A 23,409-nucleotide genomic window follows, 5' to 3' on the forward strand; every position below is an offset into this window, starting at 1 on the left:
ATAAACCAACTGAGATATATTCCTTCATCATATACAAAACTCAGTTATCTAAATCATACTACTTCTAATCAAATACTAAATCAAACTCATAACAATTTAGAACTATATTCAACACTAATATTATTTGCATATGATTCGTTGGTCGGTGATGGTATATCTTCCGGATCTCTCTCGGGTTTGACCCATCTCCCATGTTGGTTTTGGACCAACCCTTTATTGGCCAATTGATACCAATTAGGTGGGATTCTCAATTCATCCACTAGCATGTCACAATCCTTGTTCACCAACGCCACGTCTCTCTTCGAATCGACCCGAAAATCCGAATTACTACTGTGGTATCCGTCCACTAAATGCAGATACGTCTCTAACATATGAAACCCTATCAAATTCAATCCCTTCTTAAGGTACGGCGACGACCGGGCGTCGACCTTCAGCTCGACCCCTACGTGCGTGTACACCCACTCCAACGTGCCCGTGATGTCGTCGAACCGCTGCAAGCCCTCGTTGAACACGATCCCGGGCATCCGTGGCACCACGTCCTGCTTTAGTGTCACGCGGAGGGTCTTTACCCCCATTTGGTACAGCTCGTCGCGGAACGCGATGTTCCCGACGCGCGGGGCCGCGAAGGAGACCACGCTGATGGGCAGCGTGGGGAAATTCTTCGCGGCCTCGTACGCGTTTAGTAGGCCCAATGCGCCGCCTAGGCTGTGGCCCGTGATGGTTAGGCTTACTTTTTGCCCTAATTTATTGTAGTGGTTAATTAGTCTTTTCACTTCGGTCATGACTTGTTCCGAGGCGCTTGACTTGTTGTACCTCGAGGTATCACACTTTGAAGCGTAGATGCTGAGGAAGCCATGCTCGACCTTGGCGTCGGCCTGGCCGATCGGCTCGAGGTCCTGCTGCATATTGTCGTACCACTCCGCCGGCGCCACCGTGCCGCGCCACGACACGACGATGTCGCGGCGGCCGATCCGATCCGATTCGGCGTCGTCGCTGACGGCGACGAATCCGATCCAATTGGAATCGGAGCTCCACGAATTGACCAATCGCGATGTCTCGAGCCATTGGGGGAGATCGATCTGAGACATGGCGTAGATGTATTTGGTGACGGAGTAGCCGCGGGAGGTGAGGCCGAGCTTGTCGAAGAGGCGGCTGGGGCTGTAGCGGCAGCTGCCGTAGTATTCGGAGTAGAAATCGAAGTCGAAGGCGTCGTAGTTGGCCTGGGCGAACTCGCCGTACTTGACGATCTCGCGGCGGAGCCAGGGGTGGAGGGGATCGAGGAGGCCGTCCCAGTCGCCGGAGCCGTGGATCTCGCGCCAGATCGAGGAGATGTTCTCCTTGGGGGAGGTGGTGGGGGTGTCGTGCTTCTCCTTGAAGCTGGAGACGTTTGCGTTCGAGGTCTCGATCGATTTCTGGATCGTCTTCTCGATCTGGTGATTCAGCATGTGCGAGATCGATTCCGCTAGCTTGACGGCGCGTTTTGAGGCCGGATCCTTGCCGATTTTGAAATCCTGGAAGGAGGCGAAGGCGGCGGGGGATGGGCGGTGGGAATTTTGGGCGGTGCGGAGGTGGTTGTGGTGGGGAAGAAATGAATTGGTGGTAGCCATCTTTTTTCTTCTAATTTGAGGTTTTGAGAGTGAAGAAATGGGGATTGTGTATATATATAAGGAGTGGGATTTGTTAATTGGTTTTTTTTTTTGACTTGTGAAAAATATTTGAAATAAACTAATCTGTACTATTCCATAATGCATTAAACGTTTGATGGTTTGACCAATCAACGCGGTTGGGTCCCACCTCCTCCCTCGTGGGCTCCGTCTACGAAACTGACCAAAAATGAGGAACTCAATAAAACAGTTGAATACTCCCCCTCCGTCCGCGAATAAGAGTTTCATTTCTATCCGACACGGATTTTAAGAAATGTTAAGAAAAATGGGTTGAAGAAAGTTAGTGGAATATGAGTCTCACTCGTATATATTAGTTTTAAATGATACTCCCTCTGTCCGCGAATAGGAGTCTTATTTGTTTCCGGCACGGGTTTTAAGAAAAGTGGATGGAAGAAAGTTAGTGGAATATGGGTCCCACTTATATATATTAGTTTTAAATGATATGTGAGTGGAATGAGTTAGTGGAATGTGGGGTCTCTTTACCATTTATGGTAATTATGAACCGGGACTCCTATTCGCGGACGGACCAAAATGGAAAAACGGAACTCGTATTCGCGGACAGAGGGAGTATGTGAGTGGGGTGAGTTAGTGGAATGTGAGGCCTCTTTACCATTTATAGTAATTATGAACCGAGACTCCTATTCACAGATGGATCAAAATGGAAAAACGAAACTCTTATTCGCAGACAGAGAGAGTATATATAAATTGATCAATTCGTTCAAATAGAAGTCCTTTTTTCCAATCCGATAAGATTTTAGGCCAAATCGATAACTTATTGAATTTATCGTGTGAAATTAAATTACTGCATAAAGTAAAAATTAAAGTTAAATGCTTATGATTGGCTGAATTAAAATTTTTAGGTGCCATCAATAAAATAATTAAACCATATATAGCAATAATAGAATACTGAAAGCAAGTAGACCAACTCCCGTAACGTAATAAAAAATCTTAAAATAAATATACATGTCGAGTGTTGTACTTTTTTACTACGTAATATAAACGTTTTCCTCACTATCCATAAAAATTTCCGACTTTGATAGTAAAATAAATAATCCAAAATGAAAATGTATATTTAACGGTCATACGTCTCTTTCTAACCTCTGCTGCCAAAAGTCAAATAGTTCAGCTGCTAAATCAAGGACAAACTAATAAACAGGGAAAGGTAGACATGCTTAACCGGCCAGTTTCAGTTCTATCTGGTCCGGTTTGACCGAGTATTCGGTTACAAATTTTCACGAATTCTGGAATCGGAATTGACAGGTACTTACACGGCCAATTCCGATTACGAACCGGATCTAATTTGTAGTTTTAATTTTAATTTTTTTGAATAATTCAACATCTCAATTTGTACCTAAAAATTGAGAGAAACACAAAAATACAAATCAATAACCTAAAAACAATATTTCAATAAAAAAGTATAACACCTAAAAATTAAAATCAATACTACACACACATCATCATCTTAAACACATACACACAACACCTTAAATTAAACACACACACACACATCAAGTTACACGCGCGCACACAGCCCCTATAAGATAATGGGATACTAATTATTATCTTATAAATTCTAAAATTGATTTATTATTCGATTCCGGGTGACACCGGAACCAAAATTTTTTAGAACATTAGAACCGGTACCGGAACTGGAACCGAAAAACCGTTTCCCAGTTCCTCAATTACTCGGTCGGTTCCTGTTTCGATCCCGGGTACCCAAGAATCGGAGAACCGAATTAAGCAGGTCTAGAACCGGAATTTTTAAGAACATTAGAACCGGTACCGGAACTGGAACTGAAAAACCGGTTCCCGTTCCTCAATTACTCGGTCCGTTCCGGTTCCGATTTCAAGTACCCTAGAATCAGAGAACCGAATTAGGCAGGCCTAGGGAAAAAGCATGCATTATTCCACTTCAGGCAACTCAAATCCATTTTATTTTATTTAAAACATTATTTTGAATTTATACGGATTAAATTACTACTGTATAATTTTAGTCAATCATATTAGTCTAGTGGTGCTCTAGTTTGAAGGACTTTGAAAAACAGATTGGGTCTTAGACAATGAAAATCAATATTTGTCACCTATATAAATAAAGTAATTCGCCAACTCAAAAGAAAAAGAGAAAAATAATCGAACCCCACACACGTTAAGATGCTCAATTTTCAAAGATGGGTGTTCAGTGTCCCACAAATTTTGGATGAGCAACAAACTACAGCTTGTATACAACTCAAGCACTTTATTTAAAATTATTATTAATTATAATTCCTTTGAATAACTAATTAAAAATTTAATCTTTTTATGTCGGGCTTAAGCCTTAAAGACTTTCATAAAGGAATATGTGGATAGCTAATTTCTGCAAAACAGAAAAAGAGAGGTTATTTCAGAATTGAGACCATAATAATCAGGAGAAAGGGGAACATTTTTTTTCACTAAATTCCACAATCACAATCACAAATACACACCAAATTCTGGCAGAGAAATGACTGAAATCGATAAATAACAAATTTTCTAGCACTACATTTTACACAGCTTCTCAACAACAAACCTAGTGGAAACAATGAACAAAAGGCTAGAACAACTCTAAGGAGCATAATACAAAACCTAAGAAATGTAACATACATCAAACAAATTCACAAAATGATAAAAACATCAAACCACAGAACCCGGTCTTGAAACGTGAACCAAATCATTTACGAACTGAACATCATCGGTCCCCTTCTCCGCGCTCAGGCTACGTGCGAGGTACGACCTGAGCACACCTTCCAAATTGGGAGTGTCCTTCAGTTCCCGGCAGGCAACGTCCAGCGCTGTCACCTGGAAGAAGCGGTAGTACTTCATCGTGCATAAGTAGATGAAGAGGAGGGTCAAAATAGGAAGTGGGATCAGAACCGGGCTGTAGATGAACTGCTTTGCGCTGAAGTAACCGATCATTGTGGCTTGATACAAGAGCAACGATGCTGCGATGCGGTTGTACATGTGGGGCCACATCCGGCCGTAGGTCTCGTATGCAGGCACGTAAACTTTGAGCACCTGTTGATGGAAACCAGAGGCAAATGCAGGGTCAGGGGTCGGGTAAACATGAAAATATATATAACCAGAACGAGAAGCAAATGCAGGATGAGGAATGAGGAGAATCACCTGATTCCGTAGAATGAGCCATCCCAAACCAAAGTACAACACTCCGAATATAAGGATTATCGGAGCTATGCAAGCGTAGCAGAGAACGATTGTAAGAATGAGCATGTCATTAGGAAATCTAGTCCCATACTTAAGATCTCCCGGAGCCCAAGCTTCTTTCACTTCATCTTCAGTCTTGCAGAGATACTTCTTCTTTAGATGATATATTATTAAAGGAATGATGCGTGATAACTCAAGCCCATAGCCGACAAAGAACCTGAAAGAACAAAGTCAGTCGAACATTGGAGTCAGTCTACAAATAATCGAGATGAAGATATGTTGTCATGGTGTAGAAATTCGATTACAACACAACAGCCCAACTCATAGAAGAGATTATGTCACTAAGGTAATGACAATCAAGTAACAAAACCACAAGTAGTTGAGAAAGGAAAAGGATTCTTACTTCAAAGCTACAAAAGTCAAGAAGAATGTAGCACTTCCAGGAAGACTTGCTGCTAGTACATCGAATATAGAGTTTGGATCATCCTGAATAGTTTTCAACGAATCGAAAAGCGTGTGGCCAACTGTGACACCAATAAATACGTTCAGCACCGAGAAATAGAAGTACTTCCCGGAGGCGGCCCTTTCTGCATGACTCAGAGAAGGTATGCCCTCGGCCTTGGAAAGGAACAACAAGAAACTTGGCAACAGTGCCAAGAATATTATAAGAGCAAGCTGAGGCAAGTACGCCCCAAGGACTGTCCTGACTGTAGCCTGATCCAACACTGGTTTTAAGAAAGGGAGCAACTTCTTCAAGTTATCTAAAGTAGTCAGTGCTGAAATCAATCCAATTGGTATCATGTAAAAGAAGATGGTGAGAAACACTATGAAATAGACAAGGTATTGCCGAATCAGTCTCTCGTAGAAATTCTTGGAAAGATTGTCCCATAGTAACTGGCGGGCCTCAGGAGCTTCCATGGCGGTCCATTTATCCACCATTGTATCATGCAGACATTGTGCAGCGGATGCTGCAGATACCCTGTTATTGAAGAAAATCACAGCTGCAGGTTGCTGTTTGTCTTTCATGGCAATCTTTTGCTCGGATTCTAACTTCGGAACCAACTCCCTTATCTTCTCATTATAGTACTCTATTGCATCAACCTTGTCACCTACAAGCCCCATAAAGCCAGTTTTTGTAGTCGGCCTCGTTCCTTCAGGGGTAGCAGTCCCTTTAGACCCGGCATATATGGCTTCTGAACGCGCAAGCTTCTTTCTGTATCCTTCCAACTCCGCAAATATTTTGTTGGGCTGAACAAAAAGATGACAAGTTACAATATGTGATATGAACACACACCTACGCAAATGAATCAAAACATTGATGGAGAGATGCAAAAGAGAGTCAAAGTAAGTACCACTTTGTTGTCCGTGATCACCATTGACTTGTAATACGAATCTGGATAGATTGCCTTAAAATACGAGTCCACCTGTTCGTTCCTGGTTTGACTGTTTTGGAGAGGGGGAATGTCCCGAACAAGAACAGCAAACTGCTCGTTCTTGACTTCAGACGACATAAGGGCTTCGGCCCTCATACTGGAAACATGCTTGTATGCGCGCCACAAGAGGTAATACGTGACGAAAGAAACCCAATATGTAGCTGCAACGAATGCCCATAGCCGGTGGCTCTTTTGCTGCAGCCACAAACATAATTCAGAGGCTATTAAGCACACACATCATTCCACAACACATTGATCATCAGTAAATGGAAAGGGAGAGTACTAACTGCAATATGCGCCATGGAAAGCTTGTCAAGTTCATTGAAAGATCCTTCACTAGTGGTTTCATTTGCAGAAATTGTCATCTCAGCAGTATAAGCAACAGGAAGAAGCACAGGTAGAAGGATAACACCAGACAAAACCAGTATTCCCAGTGCTACACCAGATCCAATAAAACTCAACACAATCAGTCTAATTCACAAAGAATTGCAAAATTAAATAGATCTAGTCTGCAATTACATCCCCAACTACCAAACAATAAGCCTAATTTGAATCTACATTTAGCTCAAACGAAAAAAAAAACCTAAAATTCGATCAAATCCACACTAATGCAGCTTATACAGTAGAGAGAGAGAGAGAGAGAGATACCGGTGGAGAGGTAGACGAAATAGACGGCGGCATCGACGCCGGAATGCCGGATGACATCAGCCTCAGTGGAGGAGACAGCCTCCTTGATCCAAGTGAACGGGCTGCGGGAGAGGCGGATTCCGTCGTAGGGCTCCAGCCCTCTGATGATCCGATTCGGATAGTAGACGACGTGGTTGCCCGGTTTCCTGGAGAGCCAGGTGAAGATGAGCATCAACACCACGAAAATGACAAACGACGTCCCCAGCGACGTCAGGAACGAGCTGAAATCCATGGCAGCTCAGTTGAAGAAGAAGCCGTTGAGAGGAAGTAACCGTTGGGAGAGGCAGTTGGCAATAGTGGGTGCTTTATTTATAGCAGAAGAAACAAAGCGGAAAATATCTCATCTGCAAATTGATTGCGTTTCTGTCAATTTCTCTTTTTCTCTTTACCGCCATGTAAAGAAATAGGCTCCTGAAATCTGGATTCGAGGGTTTGAACGAGCTTCAGATGAATGATATTTTGTCGTTTTCGAGATTTTACTTTTTTATTATTTTATTATTATCTGGTTTTCTCCGACACAAGGAAACTGTGTGTAGTGCGTGTGCGAGATTAGTGAAGGTAAGCCGGATTTAAAGGGAGCAAAGTGAGGAGGATATTTTGAGAGCTTCATGCTTAAGTTTACTAAACTACCCTTTTTGCTAGATTTTTACATGGGAGTGAGATTATAATCGCCCCTACAAGTAAATTTTACGGATCGGTTTCAATCGGAATAGGTGGCCTTTTACGGTTTCGGTTGAATTTTCATCGATTTTCTAAGGTTTTGCTAGTGATTTTGGGCCAATATCGATTGTTAATCATCATTTACGATGTTATATCGAGTCGATGTTTACGATTTAACCATACATCCCTCCTTGGACCATGGTGATGTAAAGCAATATAATGAATAAAATGATAATTTGAGATTGGTGCATTAATTCGATATTATTTTATACTGTACTAACATAAAATTTGTAGATATAGAATATTTTGTAGCTACACGACTCGCTCTGTATTAAGTATTACTTCCTCTGTCCCACTTTAGGAGTCCAGGTTGAGTTCGGTACGAATTTTAAGAAATATAAAGGAAAGTTGGTGAAAAAAGATAATAGAATGTAGGTCCTACTTTTATATATTAGTTTTATAATAAAATGTGAATGGAATGTGGGGTCTATTACCAATTATGGAATATTCCAATCGGGACTCCTAAAATGGGACACCCAAAAGTAGTAAACCAGTCCAGGACTCCTAAAGTGGGACGGAGAGAGTAGTATTTAATGGAGTTCTAACTCAATGGAATATATAACTACCAAAGTAGCACTGTAGGCTGTAGCACTAGTAAGTATTGTGTGAATGAGAATTAATGAAGGTAGAGATTAGGAAAATTGAGTTGCAAGAAAATTGAGTATATGTAAATAATCATGCTCTAGTGACTTCAAATGTAAAATCCATGTCAACTATTATATGTGATACATCTTGAAATAGTGTGGACAAATCATTATTCAGTGAGGTCACCAAATTGATAGGTACGTGGAATTGATTATTACGTGTCCCATGTGTGTGTATTAGTATATCATACCGTGTGTAGTACTCTATCGGTGTGTTGTTTAACTATTTTATGCATTTTAATGGGATACCTAAATTATGAAAATTTTATTGGGTGTAAAGTAATAAAGCATACTCCTATTAAATTAGCAATCATGCAATTATAGTGGATAACCCAATAACATAGTAGTATACTCTGTCTCAAACGACTTGAATCACAATTCATTTTAGATTATTTCATTTTACTTGAATAATGGAGTCTCTTTTATTGACAAAAAAAAAATCATTTTTATTTTTTATTCTATTTTTCTACTATATGCTTGTCTATTTTATTAAATATCAATTTCTAAAATCCCGTTAAAAAAATTTCAAGTATATTACTCCTAGTACTAGTTTGTTGTCTAATTAAAGAAAAGATTAGCTTTAATCTTGCAATAAACTAGATTACTAAAAGTAATTATAAAGTAGATTAATTTAAAATGCGCCATCAATATGTCTCGCAACTTGTTTTTTTAGGAGTATCTTTTTTTTAATTGCGAAGCATTCAAAGTTACTTTTACTCTTTTTATTAATATACTACTATCAAATTGATTTTCTTTATTTTAAAATTGCTGGTAGCCCTCGCTTTTCACAAAGTCGCCTTGCTTTATGCTTTTATTGATTTAGCACAACATATTTAATTTCACACCATGCATTCATTATGTAAACATATTATTATATTAATAAGCTATAGATATTTTCCCCTTTTATTGATTAAGCTAACTGTCGTGAGACTCCACCACAATCAATAATGCGTGGAACCTAATTGTCCACACATTGATCAGAAATATCTATGATTCTCATATGCCAATATTTGCATATATGGGTCCCACTTGATATCTGATAATAGTATAACTATAAACTATAAAGTATAAACCTACAAGTACAAGCAAGGTTTGAATAATCGGTCTTACATCTGTAAATTCAAATTGTCAAAATATATGAGCATCTGTGAAACGAAAAAATTGATCAATTCAACCATAAATCGACCAACGATTGAACAAGTTCTTATTACTTGTTCTTTATTGCGCAACATTTTGAATTCATTTCGCAAACCATCATCCCATCATAATAACAATACCAAACAAATACTCCCTCCGTCCAACAATAGGAGTCTCATTTCTTATTGGTGCGGGTTTTAAGAAATGTTAAGAAAAGTAAGTGGAAGAAAGTTAGTAGAATAGGAGTCCCACTTGTATATATTAGTTTTAAATGATATGTGAGTGGAATGGGTTGGTGGAATGTGGGGCCTCTTTACCATTTATGGTAATTATGAACCGGAACTCCTATTCGTGGACGGACCCAAATGGAAAAACGGAACTCCTATTCGCGGACGGAGGGAGTAACTTATATATCATCTTTTGTGATTATTAACTATTGTTCATGTCTAAGACATTTTGATAAAATAATTTAGTAGTATTTGAACTTAGTTGTACCTATAAACTCGTAGACAAATAATGTTACTAAGACTAAAGAGTTATGTTTTAAAATGTTTTTTCAGTTTATTATTTACTAAATTTTATTAAGTGGTCCATAATACTGTATGATACTTCATCCATTTTATAAAATTTGTTATGTTTTAATCCGACGCAAGTTTTTAAAAATAGAGTGAGGTGGAAAAATTAGTAAAACGTTAGTACTATTACTATTTTTAAATAATTTTATATAAATAAAATGCGAGTAAGAATGAATTATTAAAATGGAAAATACACTCCTAAAAATAATATTTCACAAATAATAAAAGTGAAACAAAAAATTTCGTCCGATAGAATAAAAATGAAAATAAATTACAAACTTTTGGAAGAGAGGAAGTATATTGGAAATATATGTTATTTTGACTCGATCAATAATCACATATCTTTGAAGATGAACCATCAACCAATAACTTCGCTCATTCAGTTACCAATCCAATTTTTAAAACCGACATCTAATTTTATGCTTGATAGAAATCTATGAGTTCCATCCAAAAATCAATTGGTGATAGGAGGAGAGACCCATGAGACTTATATAGTGATTTTCAGTTCTCTTTGTACACCGATGTGGGATAGTTCTAATATATTTTTTTAGTTTCAATTGCCAACACCCTCCCTCAAACCCTTCAAGGTTCACCTTGGAGGGGTTGGATTTTTTTCTAATCGATTGGACAATTGGCTCAATTTTTTTTCCGATCGGTTGGACCACTGACCCAAATTTTAAGCCCAGATATACTGATGGGTTTGTTATTTTTCCGGTTTCAGCCCAGATATACTGCTGGGTCAGTTAAATTTGACCCATAATTGGCGACCCGCTCTGATACCATGGAAGAAATCCAGAGATTCTATCCTAAAACCAATTGGTGATAAAAGGAGAGGCTCATAAGACTTATATATTGATTTCAGTTCTCTTTATACACCATGTGAGATAATTCCAATATAACTTTTTAGTTTCAATTGCCAACAATGCTCCATCATACAATATTTATGCTTGATACGCCAGAAATGATATCTTGATGAAGTGAAGGCCATAAACACAAAGAAATGAAAAAAAAAAGTGCTTATAAAAATACTTACAGCTATTCCACTTTGCCGACACCTAAGAAATGAATCCGCTCATATGCGCTGGCGAAAAGCGACACATAATCGTGGACCCCACAAAGCTCGATAAATTATCGATTTTATCCATCCGGTATTTGCAAACTTGTCGGCAGTTACTGACAACCAAATAGCCTGCCACGTGTCTTTGCCATCCATCAAAATTTTTTGGACCACTTCCAAAAATAAAATAAATTAATAAACAAGAAATTAAGGCTCCAACTATAGGCCCAGCAATTCTTGTTAAAACAGGAACATGAACAAAACTGTTTTGTCCGGACCAGTAATGTCAAATTGCTGGCAGTGTCCATGTTTTGTCACCTTACATAAAATAGCATTTAAATCATACAGTAAATACCTACAATAATCACATGTTTTACACTAACCATAATCATATGCATTAGAAGCACTTAAATCGTAAGCACGACCTTGTGCTAGCTAAGCGTGCACACAACTACTATTGCCCTAAGTTTTGCTGGCGCAAGGCAATGTGTCCTAAAACAAACGACAACATGTAGTCAATTGTGTTCCCACAAAATTTAAGCATTGAGCGAACACAGTCATGACATTAGTACAACTACAAACACTAGATGACTATCGCGACACGGTAAAACATCCTATACTGCTCAATCGAGCATCGGTGAAAAGTGTGTTATCATTAAACATAATGTCATCCTTCATTGACAAAATCTTGGACCGCAGAGTTGCTGCAACAAAAATTTAAGAACACACTACTAATAAAAAACAAGTTTACATAAAATATCCTTACCGTTTTCATAAAAAACATGACATTTGATTGGCAAGGTCCTTGATAGATATTTTAATTTTTGAATATGATCCCTAACTTGGACATCATAATCAGCAATAGGTCCATAGCCTCGGGTCACAATTTAAACTTTCCGAATTAAATTCAACACGTATATATAAGTGATTCTATCAAACTATGCCAAGTCAAACTAATAAGAAATTATACAATGACTTACTTGTTGTTCATACTCTCATTTAATAATTTTATTACTATCAAATACTCCATCAACCATTAATCAAGCTGTAGAAATTATGCTATCAAGAAGTACTCCATTCAGGTATCAAATAGGAAACTCAAATCTCACAAGCCCTCAAGTAGAATCAAATAGGAGAAGGCGGAAATGGTAATCTCAATTCTATTCTCATCTAGGATTTAGGATGTGAAATTGGAAGTAAAATTTGGGCTTCCAAATTAAATGTAAATTGGGCCAAGTGAGTATATTATTAGTGGCCCAAAGGATCATTAAAATTAGTCCAGAAGCCCACAACTCAATATTCAATTCATTTTCAGCAGCGGCCGCTTGCGGGGGTGTGGGCCGGAGGGTTCCGGAAGGGATCTCCTACTCCACTTTCCCTACTTCATTCCTAATCCACACTCTCACAATTTAATAAAATAATCATAAAACATATAAGTGATGGTTAAGTGATGATTGGATTATTTTATTAAGTTGTGAATGTGGACTAGGAATAGTGTAGGGAAAGTGGTGTAGGAGATCCACTCTGGGAGGGTTCCGGCGCAGTTATAGGTGGAATCACTCTATTAAATAAATTTTTCAAGAGAGTAAACTACAAACATTTTATCTGATTGTAATCTAATACTCCCTCTGCTCCTAATAATTCGTCACCATACCATTTTGACTCGGCACGAGTTTTAAGAAATGTAATAGAAAGTGGTTTGAAAAAGTAGGTCTTCCTTTTTTATATACTCCCACCATTCCATAGTAATAGGGGCGTTTTTCCATTTCCGTCCGTTCCATAGTAATAGAGTCATTTCTCTCTTTAGTAAAAGTCAACACATTTTTCTACACCTACTTTACTCTCTCTTACTTTTTTCTATCTCTATCTCTCTACCTTTTTTATTTTCCACTTTATTCTCTCTTTACTTAACTCAACTAACACAATTTTTCTTAATCTCCGTGCCGAAAAGTTTTGCCTCCTTTACTATGGAACGGAGGAAGTACTAGTTTTACAGTAATAACACGTGAGTGTGAATGAGTTACTGGAATATATGATCAACTACTAAAAATGGTAAAAATAAAAAGTAACAATTTTTTTGAGACGAACGGACATGAAAATAAGTGACGAATTTTGAGAGACGGAAGGATTACTCATTTCCATCTCATATTAGTTTAATTTAACCATAGGATAGGGTCGGGATATTTCGAAATAAGGAAAATAAGGGTGTTACTGTAAAATGGCTTGACCTAAAAATGGGTACATGAAAATCGAATTGGGTTTTTCTGCCGGGATTATTTATCTGTGGACTGGAATGGAGTAGTACGTCAAGGTACAACCCCCGCGTGCGGCATTTCTTCTCCAGTGGGATTCGTTTCTGAAACATCCATCCACAGTCAGAGAGAGTGAAGAGCTAGAAATAGATAGAGATATCCAAATCCGCGCCGAAAATGGGTGCGAGCAGCGATCCGAACCAAGACGGATCGGACGAGCAGCAGCGCCGCTCCGAAATCTACACCTACGAAGCCCCCTGGCACATCTACGCCATGAACTGGAGCGTCCGCAAGGACAAGAAGTACCGCCTCGCCATCGCCAGCCTCCTCGAGCAGTACCCTAACCGCGTCGAAATCGTCCAGCTCGACGACTCCACCGGCGAGATCCGCTCCGACTCCGCCCTCTCCTTCGACCACCCCTACCCCCCTACCAAGCTCATCTTCGTCCCCGACAAGGACTGCCACCGCCCCGATCTCCTCGCCTCCTCCTCCGATTTCCTCCGCCTCTGGCAGATCTCCGACTCCGACTCCTCCGCCGCCCGCCGCGTCGAGCTCAAGAGCCTCCTCAACAACAACCGCAACAGCGAATTCTCCGGCCCGCTCACCTCCTTCGACTGGAACGAGGCCGAGCCGCGCCGGATCGGGACCTCCAGCATCGACACCACCTGCACGATCTGGGACATCGAGAAGGAGGTCGTCGATACGCAGCTGATCGCGCACGATAAGGAGGTCTACGACATCGCCTGGGGCGGCGTTGGCGTTTTCGCCTCCGTCTCCGCCGACGGCTCGGTTAGGGTTTTCGATCTCCGCGACAAGGAGCACTCGACTATAATCTACGAGAGCTCCGAGCCGGACACGCCGCTGGTGCGGCTCGGCTGGAACAAGCAGGATCCGAGATACATGGCGACGATCATAATGGACAGTAGCAAGGTCGTGGTGCTGGATATTCGCTTCCCGACGCTGCCGGTGGTGGAGCTGCAGCGGCATCAGGCCGGTGTGAATGCGATTGCGTGGGCGCCGCACAGCTCCTGCCACATTTGCACGGCGGGGGATGATTCGCAGGCGTTGATTTGGGACCTCTCGTCGATGGGGCAGCCGGTGGAGGGCGGATTGGACCCGATTCTGGCGTACACTGCCGGGGCGGAGATTGAGCAGCTGCAGTGGTCGTCCTCGCAGCCGGATTGGGTGGCGATTGCGTTTTCGAACAAGCTACAGATTCTGAGGGTATGAGTAGAGTAGATGATGATTCTGTTTGTGAATTAGTGGTGCTTTACTGACCATTGTTGGTAGCTTGACCTAGTGTTTTGAACAAGGTTTATTTTATACAAACATTGTTCAGTTTTGTTTAGTCTTTCAACTCCTTGATTGTTTAATTTGACAAAAGAGAAGCTGCTTAATTCTATTGTTTTTGGTCTTTGTTACTCATGATGATTTACTTCCTTTGCTTGTTTTTTTGCCTACTTTACTAGAAAGATTGTATTTTCGCCTCAATTCAAAGAACACTTGATGATTTACTTGTCCTGAACGGATTTGTTATGATGATGATGGTTTTTCTACTGGATTAACTCCTAATTTACCCATCGTTATTATATTTTTACACGCTTGATCAACTCCCACCATATATAAATACATAGTGTTATTGCATAATATGACTATAAAGCTCTCAGCTTTACACAGTTAAGCTCTCAGCAACTCCAACTATTTGGTATTTTGCTTGATAAAACCTTTTGAATTTCTTGTTAGCTATAAATGACGAAAAATTAGGAGACAATCAGAGCTGTGAGTTAAGGAACTTCCTCACAGAATCTCAAAAGCTGACGTTAAGTTAGAACCTACTGGCTTGTGGTAACAACATCAGTTCTTCCACCAGTCAAGCCCCTGTTGTGGGCCTAAGATGACAGACGGTTTATGTCAGGAGTCATGACGTTTTGCTCAACGACTCAAAGTGCTTGGCGTTTAAGAGTCCAGCAGGTTGAAGAAAGTGTGTTGTAGATTAAGCAGTGCAACAGTGGTCTGCGGTTAAACGATGGTGGATTAACAGGGTTGTAAGTCACTTGCTGCCTCTACTGTTTATTTTATTAAAATTAGTTTAGTTTCCAAATGAACTTTGCCTTGCGGGAGTAAGCATATTAATTCATTTGTGTGCTGCAGCTACAGCGCCGACTTACGTGCTGCTCTCTGCTCTCTACTTTAACTTTGTATGCAAGTCCACACTGTGTTATTACTTATGTGTGTATTTTAGCTAGTTGTGACTTGTGAACGTAATTAGTCATTTTGACCTTAATCGTAAGGACTCTTATCTGAATAAACAATATACCTGAGACAGATATGATGACTTGAAAATTCTCTCTGCATCTGATGTCTTTTATGCTTATGCCTCTTCCCTGTCTTATAATGGCTGATGACCCCGGAATGTTGGTTTGAAATCCTACATGATACTCTTAACATAGATGGGCAGGTTATGCTCTACTAGTACCTAAAGGCCCAAAACTATATAAAGACAACCATTCTTGTTAACAAATTTTACGTATTTCCTATCTATCTTTCTGTGTTATGTTCTTAGGTTATGTTAAGATGCTCTAGCCTCTTGTCTGCCCCCAACCCAGAGAGAGAGGGAGAGCACTATGTTTAAATCAATTGGAGGGCTGTGTTTGATTTGATTCTTTAGATCATTCTGATGAATACCAGTTTGTCTAATACAGTTATAATTCTGTGATATGCAATGATTTTCCAATTTACATATGGTTGGGAGATCAATTTGATGGCCAAAGGATCGTGTATCCGAGCAACCGGGTTAGTTTTTACCTTGAATAATGGCCATGGTATGTGTCTATTATAAGGAGGAGAATCTTTATTTCAATTTCTTCATTTTATCTTTACCAGTTCTCTTACCATTGAATCTGCAAATTTAAATCTGTAACTACATTTGGGTCCATTTTTAGTTTTTACTTGTTAGTTCCTGACATGCAGCCTTGGCAATAGCTTCATACTTCATGTCTGAAGATTCATCTATAAGCTTTGGTAAAAGATGATGTTTGGTTTGGTGGAAGCTTGTTACATGAAATTGAGAAAATTATGATTGATTTCTTTGTGTTTGACTTATATGTTGATGTTCCAGTTGTAAGGACTACTCACAAGATTTACCCATTTAGCGGAGAAAAAATTCCCTAGTCTAGATATACCCGTTAGACACTTATACAATGACGGGCTGGGGACTTTTTTGTTTCCATTCCTTATCAATGTTGCATGACTTGAACCGACCTACTATGAGTTTGGTATCTATACTTGGATTTCAAACACGAACAAAATTATAATTATATCATTAGAAATGTGTTTGGATTCGGATCTTGATTTATTACCCTGACAAGTGATTAAGTGAACCTATGAGACAAGCAGAGTGATAATGGGGTGAATACTAGAAATATGTGAATTAGAGTTTGTATTATTTACTTGAAATAGTCAATAACAACAAAAAAAGCTAACCATATGACAAAAATAACTTTGGGAAATAAAGTTTTACAAAATACAAAGCAGCTTAAAGCATGCATTTTACTAGCATATACCTAACATGCTAACGCGTATTGGGTAGGAGAACAATGTCAATAACGGGATGGTGAGGGTGAGGACATTGCACAAGGTGTGTCACAAAATTGTGGTGTTTCGAAACCCTAGTTGGGTATATAGAGAATTTTAGAGAATAAAGAAGAAATAGACAACTAAAATTGTATTTCTTGAATGATATACAAATACAATTGCCCTATTTATAAGATCTAGACTCTATGCGGTTCGACTGCCGAAATGGAACTTATAGTTTTGCTCGACTCAATACAGGACAACTAATGAAATAACATATAATAATGCTAATAAAAGGATTAGACTTGGCGGCGTGGTTGAGAGGTAACCATCAGGACTGGTGGAATGGGTGGCTCTACGGTCGTGATGGGTCGAATGGAGTACTCGTATCACAAGATATCATAAAAGCACACAAAATCAAGTTTTGTTCGAACAACTGTTGTTAATATTTATACAAGCCAAAACAAACTCAATTTCTCAATGAGGACCGTTGAATACAAGAACTTTCATACTATATGAACTAAACACAACCTAGTACCCCTGATGCAAACAACTGAAATCAAGCAAACTTCTTATACTTTGAACAAGCACTTCAATTCTCATTCTTCCAGAGCAGCTGCAACATTAACTAGAACAAGAGAAAATTTTAGTGGATAGTATAGTCAAATTAAATGGAAAAAAAACAAAAAAAACTATGCTGACATGGACTAAATGAGAAAGATGCTCACGAATAGTGTGAAAATAAGGTATTTAACATAACTTTAAAAAGATTAAAATATATACAAACAAAAAAAAAAAAACAAATTGCTAACCTTTTGGACCAATCCAAGAAAGTTGGGTTGTCAACTGGTATGGCACTACTTTTAGCCTCATCTGCTCTGCCCAATTCACAGTGAAAGGGCTGCAATCTATTATCTCCACTTTATTATTCAAATTTAAGAAAATAGGGAGCTCTTTCAGTTTGTAGCAATGTCTAATGCTAAGACACTCAAATTTCGTGAAACTAGGTACTTTGATCTTCCAATGCACCAAATCTGTATCTTCAATTAAAAGAAATTTGAGGTTCTTGAAATAAAGTCCATTAATCTCCCATACTGGACCTCGAAATGCATAACTTTTCAATTTGAGCACTTCAATTGGCAATTTACCAATGATACTCATGTATTCCCAAGGATATCCAAAACCACTCAAGGTTAAGTTTGTGAGGCTTGATGGGAACATTGGTGGAGGAGGAGAAATCCCATTGGATCTGAATTGAGGATTTACAATGACACATTTAAGTGTTTCTAGTCCGGAAAGGTGAGAAGTATTATTCATGAGATCAAAGACATAATCACCTTCATCATCAGGGGCTAGTTCAATTCGAATTCCTAACCTTTTCAAATTTGGGATCATTTCAAGAACCTCTCGTGTGCAGCTTCGAGCACTCACATCCCAAAGTGTTGTGAGCTTTGGCAAACCATCACCAGAATGAGGGTTAGGCATATGCCCACTCATGATCTCAAGATGCCTCAATTCCTTCATATCCCAAATTTCCATCGGCAAAAGCGAAGATGTGTTGGTGCTCATGTACCGGTTCACAATCAAGTATTGAAGCTTCCACAGTCTGGATATTGATGTAGGCAGGCTACCGTAATAGGTCAGGGAAAGGTATCTCAGTTGAAGTAGCGAAACCACTTCAACTGGGAACTGGTATTGGCGGATTGCTAGGGCATCCAAAACCCTAAGCAACCTCAAGCCAAAACTTACAGGGACCGGATATTGATGAGGTGGACTCACACACAAAAAAGAACGCGCACTTGCAACGGACGCCATTGAGACGTGCACATCCTTGAAGCCCAACAAAGCACTATTGCGAATGCATAACCTGCGTTGACTCTCCATGTTTTTCACGAAACAATCGCCATAACTATTGATGGCGTGAAAAAACCCATTCTTCGCGGCTTCACTGTTGCATAGATGCCAAAACACAGAATGGAGGCGACAACTCTTTATGAGGGAACCGAGGGCATTCGATTGGATCATAATCAAGCTCTCACTCTCTAGTTCGATTAAACATTCGAAAACAATATGTTCAAGAAAATCCTCAGCAATCAACTTATCATTGACCTTGAATACGCTGATGTCACAAGATTTACGAAAAACTCCCATGTAGAGAAAGCACGCTTTTAGATGTTGTGGCAATCTCTTGTAGCTCGGAAGTAATGCCTCGGATATTTCATCATGTGCAATCGCAAACACAGAAGTTTCTTTCCCTGAGGCTACAAGGTTCCAAAACTTTGTGTCCTTATCCACTTTGAGTAATTGATTGGCTACTTTGAGGATTAGGAGTGGAAGTCCATCACAATCCTCTGCAATTTTTCGCCCGGCTTTCTCTAACTCAGGCGGGCACACTCCCTCAAGAAACACATTTTGACGAAGAAGACACCAACTCTCTTCTTTATCTAGTAACCGAATTTTATAAGCATTATCATCTTCTCCCCATTGAGTTACTTCTCTCAACCTAGTAGTCACCAAAGCTTTTCCTTTGATGTTAGGGAATAATGTTTGCAAATGATGCAAGGGCTCTTTGCTCCATAAATCATCTATCACAATCAAGATTCTCTTACTAGATAATTCTTCACATAACTTTGTGACTAACTCATCATCTTCTTTCATTTGTATTTTATCTTCACTAGGATATATTTGTGCTAAAATATCTATTAAGATATCTTTTGCTTCATAATTTGGTCCTAGAGCGATCCAAACACTATGATCAAAATTGGAAAATATTTCCTCATCTTGGATAATTTTTTTGGCATAAGTAGTTTTGCCAATGCCTGCCATCCCCCAAAGTGATATGATTTCCATTTTAGAAAAAAACCTTCTTGGATGAATTCCCTTCTTGATTAGTGCCACGTCAGCAGAAAGATTCATCCATCGTGAAATCAATGTTACGACAAGACTTCTTCTTTGGTTATCCATATTCCAATTGTAGGACTCCATTTCAGTTTTGATTTTATGCATCTAGCAACACAATGAATGCAAGCAAAAACAATTACTATTACAATTATAAAAATGGAGTATCTATAAATTAAGTTCAATCTTTGACATGACTTGCAATTTGGACCTCAATGAAAAAAGTGTTGGAAAGGGAACACGTGAATCTCAAGTATATTGGGAAGAAAACATACGAGTCCCACGTATATTGGGAAGAGAATAACATTTATAATGTCGAGTATCAATGAGTATAGTTCCTAGGTATATTTATATCTACAGTCCTATAATTACCTATGTAAAATGTATGTCAAAAACAATTAAAATCAATCAAAATGTAGTCTCAAGAGTTCTTCAATTTTAATTTTTCGCATTTTACTTTTCGACATGGTATCAGAGCAGGTTCGATCCCTAGGATCAATCTGTCTCTATAGATTAAAAAATATATATATATCTTTCTACTGTATTACATTCCCACCTATCGTTTCACATTGACACATTCAAACCGAGGGCAAGAGAGTAGGAGAGAATGAAAGGATTGAAAAAATAAAGTTAAGAGCCCCAATCAAACTCTCATCAAAGAGAGAGGGCTTAGCTTCGGGTCTTCGAACAGCTGCGCCGGCTGGCCTAGATGCGGCGGTGGAAATATATGGCTGAAGAGAGACGGCAGTGAAATGGATGAATTAGGTGGAATCTGGCTCAGGGGGAGAGGACTACTACTGCCGGATAGTTCCACCCACAGCCGAAGAAGGAGAAAGCGTGGTTTAGGAGCTCGTGATGGAGTCTCGCCGTTGCCGAGAAGAAGCAAGAGAAAAAGGAGTCTCTTCGACAAAGCAAGAAGAAGACGGAGGAAAAGGAGTCTCAGCGGCAGAGGACATGGTCAGTTCACCGATTGTCGATTTTGAGATGCTTCTTTCCGGTAGTGTCGTCAGTGGTGAGCTGGAAAGAAATGGGCTCGTTGTATTTGAGCTGAAATGGGGTTAGAATGCAGATTTTGATGGGGATCAAATGGCTGTTCATGTACCCTTATCTTTGGAGGCTCAAGCGGAGGCCCGTTTACATATGTTTTCTCATATGAATCTTTTGTCTCCAGCTATTGGAGATCTCATTTCCGTACCAACCCAAGATATGCTTATTGGACTCTATGTATTAACGAGCGGGAATCGTCGAGGTATTTGTGTAAATAGGTATAATCCATGGAATCACAAAAACTGTCAAAATGGCCTTCCAAATTGAATGTTTTTAGACTGCTAGTTAAATTCAGTTCAAAAAAGAAATGGACTCCTCGACATGAGTAAAAACTGTTGGTCAGAAAAAAAAGAATGAAGATGGCTCCCAGATACGAGCTAAAACTGTATAAGATGGCTCCTTGACACGAGTTAAATCTGTCAACCAAAATTTGAAGAGCTCTATGATAAGAGTTAAAACTGTCAACATAAAATTGAAAAAGCTCCTTGAAATGAGTCTAAACTTTCAATGACAAAAAAAAGGCTCCTTGATACGAGCAAAAACTATCAATGATAAATTGAAGAAACTCTATGATACGAGTATAAACTATCAATGAAAAGTGAAGAACTCCTGAATACGAGTATAAACTATTTATCAAAGTGAAGATCGTGCAAGTTAAGTGTCGAAAAACTCGATACTTAACTTGAGGGGGAGTATTGGAAAGAGAACATGTGAGTCTCAAGTATGTTGGGAGGAAAACATGTGAGTCCCAAGTATGTTAAGAAGAGAATAACATTTATAATGTAGAGTTTCAATGAGTATAGTTCCTTGGTATATTTATATCTAGAGTCCTATAAATACATATGTAGAATGTATGTCAAAAACAATTAAAATCAATTAAAATATATTCTTCAAGAGTTCTTCAAATCCTTGTCCCAAGAATATTCTCTACGTAATAAATTATTGGAGTATCTATACATTATTCTCGTTTTTATTCTACTATTTATCCACTTCAAATATTTATTATGATTTTTGCAAAACGAGTGAAAAAAATAAACGATTCAACTTTCTAGGGATAGAGGGAGTATATTTTTTTTTTACAATTTAGATTTATCTAAATTTTGCATGTTATTGGATTTGAGAATTAGTCATTCATGTAATTATGTTGAAATCTAAAATTGATTGGGGCTTCTGAAGTTTAATAAGTATTTGATGTCATTAATTTAAACATTGGGTGTTTGATGTTAACTGATCTAGGATTTGAGACGACATAGTTCAGATTTAAGGACAACGAAAGTGGTTATTTTTGGACATTCAACGATGGATTTGATGACACAAAATGGCAACTCTAACTATGGGATTCAAAAGACCTCGATCAATTTCGAGTCCAATATCACAAATTTTAAATTTTGGCTTTTATATTCCTAAAAACGGAATAAGTCTAAATTGCTATGGCCTCAATTAAAGATTAGGGATTAAATTGCAAATAACTCTAATAAACATGTACACAATCATATACTCCAGGAAATTCTAGGATATAAGAAGCGCATTGAAAACGCTAGCTATGAATTGTTTAGAAAAGGCAGCACATATATAACGTAAAGCATGCTATAAAATCTTTGTAATGTAAAAGGGATTAATTATAAATTATGACTTTGAATTTTTCAGTCAAGTTACAAAAATGACCCGCTTTTCAACTATTTTACCCAGTTAAATAATTATTCATTTTTACAATCATGCAAAAATGAACAAAATTGAGCTAATACTTTTTGTGAGAGTATTTTTATTTTTAATTTTAGTTAATTGATGGTTAAACAATCAATACGTGATAAAATAATCATTCAACTGGGTGATTTAATGAGGTCGAGATATCTATTACTAGCCTAATCATGTGAGCCAAATAATCTATTAAGTTGGATTATTATCACTTATACCAAACACCTCCTAGAAAAATACTTACTATATTAGGGGCTTCTTGGTATGATGGAATGGAATAGTGGAACGGAATGTGATTCCTACTTCCATTCTATTCATTTGCTTGATGTGATGGAATGAATGAGTGAATGAATGAACATGGAAAGGAAATCCAAGGAAATTGACATTTCATTCCAACCTCCATTCCATTCCACCTTCATTGCATTCCATCATACCAAGCATGCCGTTAGTATTATCACTCATTCAGCTGTGTGATTGATAAGGTCGAGTTATCTGGCATAATGATGCAAACCAAATATTGAATTAAGTCTATATGATCATTTTGTAAGTCTATATATATATATGATTAAAAGGTTTACATTTTGTAAATAGAAAAAATAATGATTCATTTTTAAAATCACGCAAATAAGTAAAATTAGGGGGAAATAAAACCAGTAACGCAATTGTGGTGTGATAAATTAATCATTCAAATGGGTACGAGTAAAAAGCTTTTTAATTTGTACCTCTGAAACTTCATCCTCCACTTTGAAAATTGGATGTTCCTCATGTGCAGCTATGTAACTCCACTGCTCCACTGTTGTCATTTGTTTTTTCACCAGAAATAGCAAAGTCTTGGCAAGAGCCAAACGGC

General features: G+C 38.6%; 4 protein-coding genes across 12 annotated transcripts; 1 reads left to right on the plus strand and 3 right to left on the minus strand.

The window, feature by feature from the left end:
- Window position 1: 1 nt before the first annotated feature.
- Window positions 2–1,626, minus strand: LOC125186573 (phospholipase A1-Igamma1, chloroplastic). The gene has a single exon (XM_048082955.1). It carries the CDS (start codon window positions 1,605–1,607, stop codon window positions 87–89), a length of 1,521 nt encoding a protein of 506 aa, XP_047938912.1. The 5' UTR covers window positions 1,608–1,626; the 3' UTR covers window positions 2–86.
- Window positions 1,627–4,062: 2,436 nt separating this feature from the next.
- Window positions 4,063–7,442, minus strand: LOC125189081 (CSC1-like protein ERD4). Its single transcript, XM_048086274.1, has 6 exons — window positions 6,923–7,442; window positions 6,562–6,710; window positions 6,194–6,469; window positions 5,245–6,089; window positions 4,803–5,058; window positions 4,063–4,694 (listed from the first exon to the last, which is right to left on the minus strand). The coding sequence occupies exons 1-6, from the start codon at window positions 7,191–7,193 to the stop codon at window positions 4,314–4,316; spliced, it is 2,178 nt and encodes a 725-aa protein (XP_047942231.1). The 5' UTR covers window positions 7,194–7,442; the 3' UTR covers window positions 4,063–4,313.
- A 5,901-nt stretch (window positions 7,443–13,343) lies between these two features.
- LOC125188573 (WD repeat-containing protein LWD1-like) lies at window positions 13,344–16,606 on the plus strand. 9 transcript variants are annotated; one of them, XR_007170756.1, is made up of 4 exons: window positions 13,344–14,570; window positions 15,262–16,139; window positions 16,317–16,367; window positions 16,465–16,606. XR_007170756.1 is itself a non-coding variant. In XM_048085507.1 (2 exons), exons 1-2 carry the CDS (start codon window positions 13,524–13,526, stop codon window positions 15,093–15,095), a joined length of 1,053 nt encoding a protein of 350 aa, XP_047941464.1. In that variant the 5' UTR covers window positions 13,345–13,523; the 3' UTR covers window positions 15,096–16,606. The 9 variants fall into 9 exon arrangements, 1 of the variants encoding a protein (XP_047941464.1); XR_007170750.1 differs by having other exon boundaries at window positions 15,262–16,367; XR_007170752.1 differs by having other exon boundaries at window positions 15,262–16,168; window positions 16,317–16,606.
- Window positions 16,607–17,308: 702 nt separating this feature from the next.
- On the minus strand, window positions 17,309–19,717 carry LOC125186087 (putative late blight resistance protein homolog R1A-10). Its single transcript, XM_048082402.1, has 2 exons — window positions 17,732–19,717; window positions 17,309–17,547 (listed from the first exon to the last, which is right to left on the minus strand). Exons 1-2 carry the CDS (start codon window positions 19,575–19,577, stop codon window positions 17,519–17,521), a joined length of 1,875 nt encoding a protein of 624 aa, XP_047938359.1. The 5' UTR covers window positions 19,578–19,717; the 3' UTR covers window positions 17,309–17,518.
- Between the last annotated feature and the right edge of the window lie 3,692 nt (window positions 19,718–23,409).

This window comes from Salvia hispanica, chromosome 5 (genome assembly GCF_023119035.1).
Source record: "Salvia hispanica cultivar TCC Black 2014 chromosome 5, UniMelb_Shisp_WGS_1.0, whole genome shotgun sequence".
NCBI classification, from domain to species: Eukaryota; Viridiplantae; Streptophyta; class Magnoliopsida; order Lamiales; family Lamiaceae; genus Salvia; species Salvia hispanica.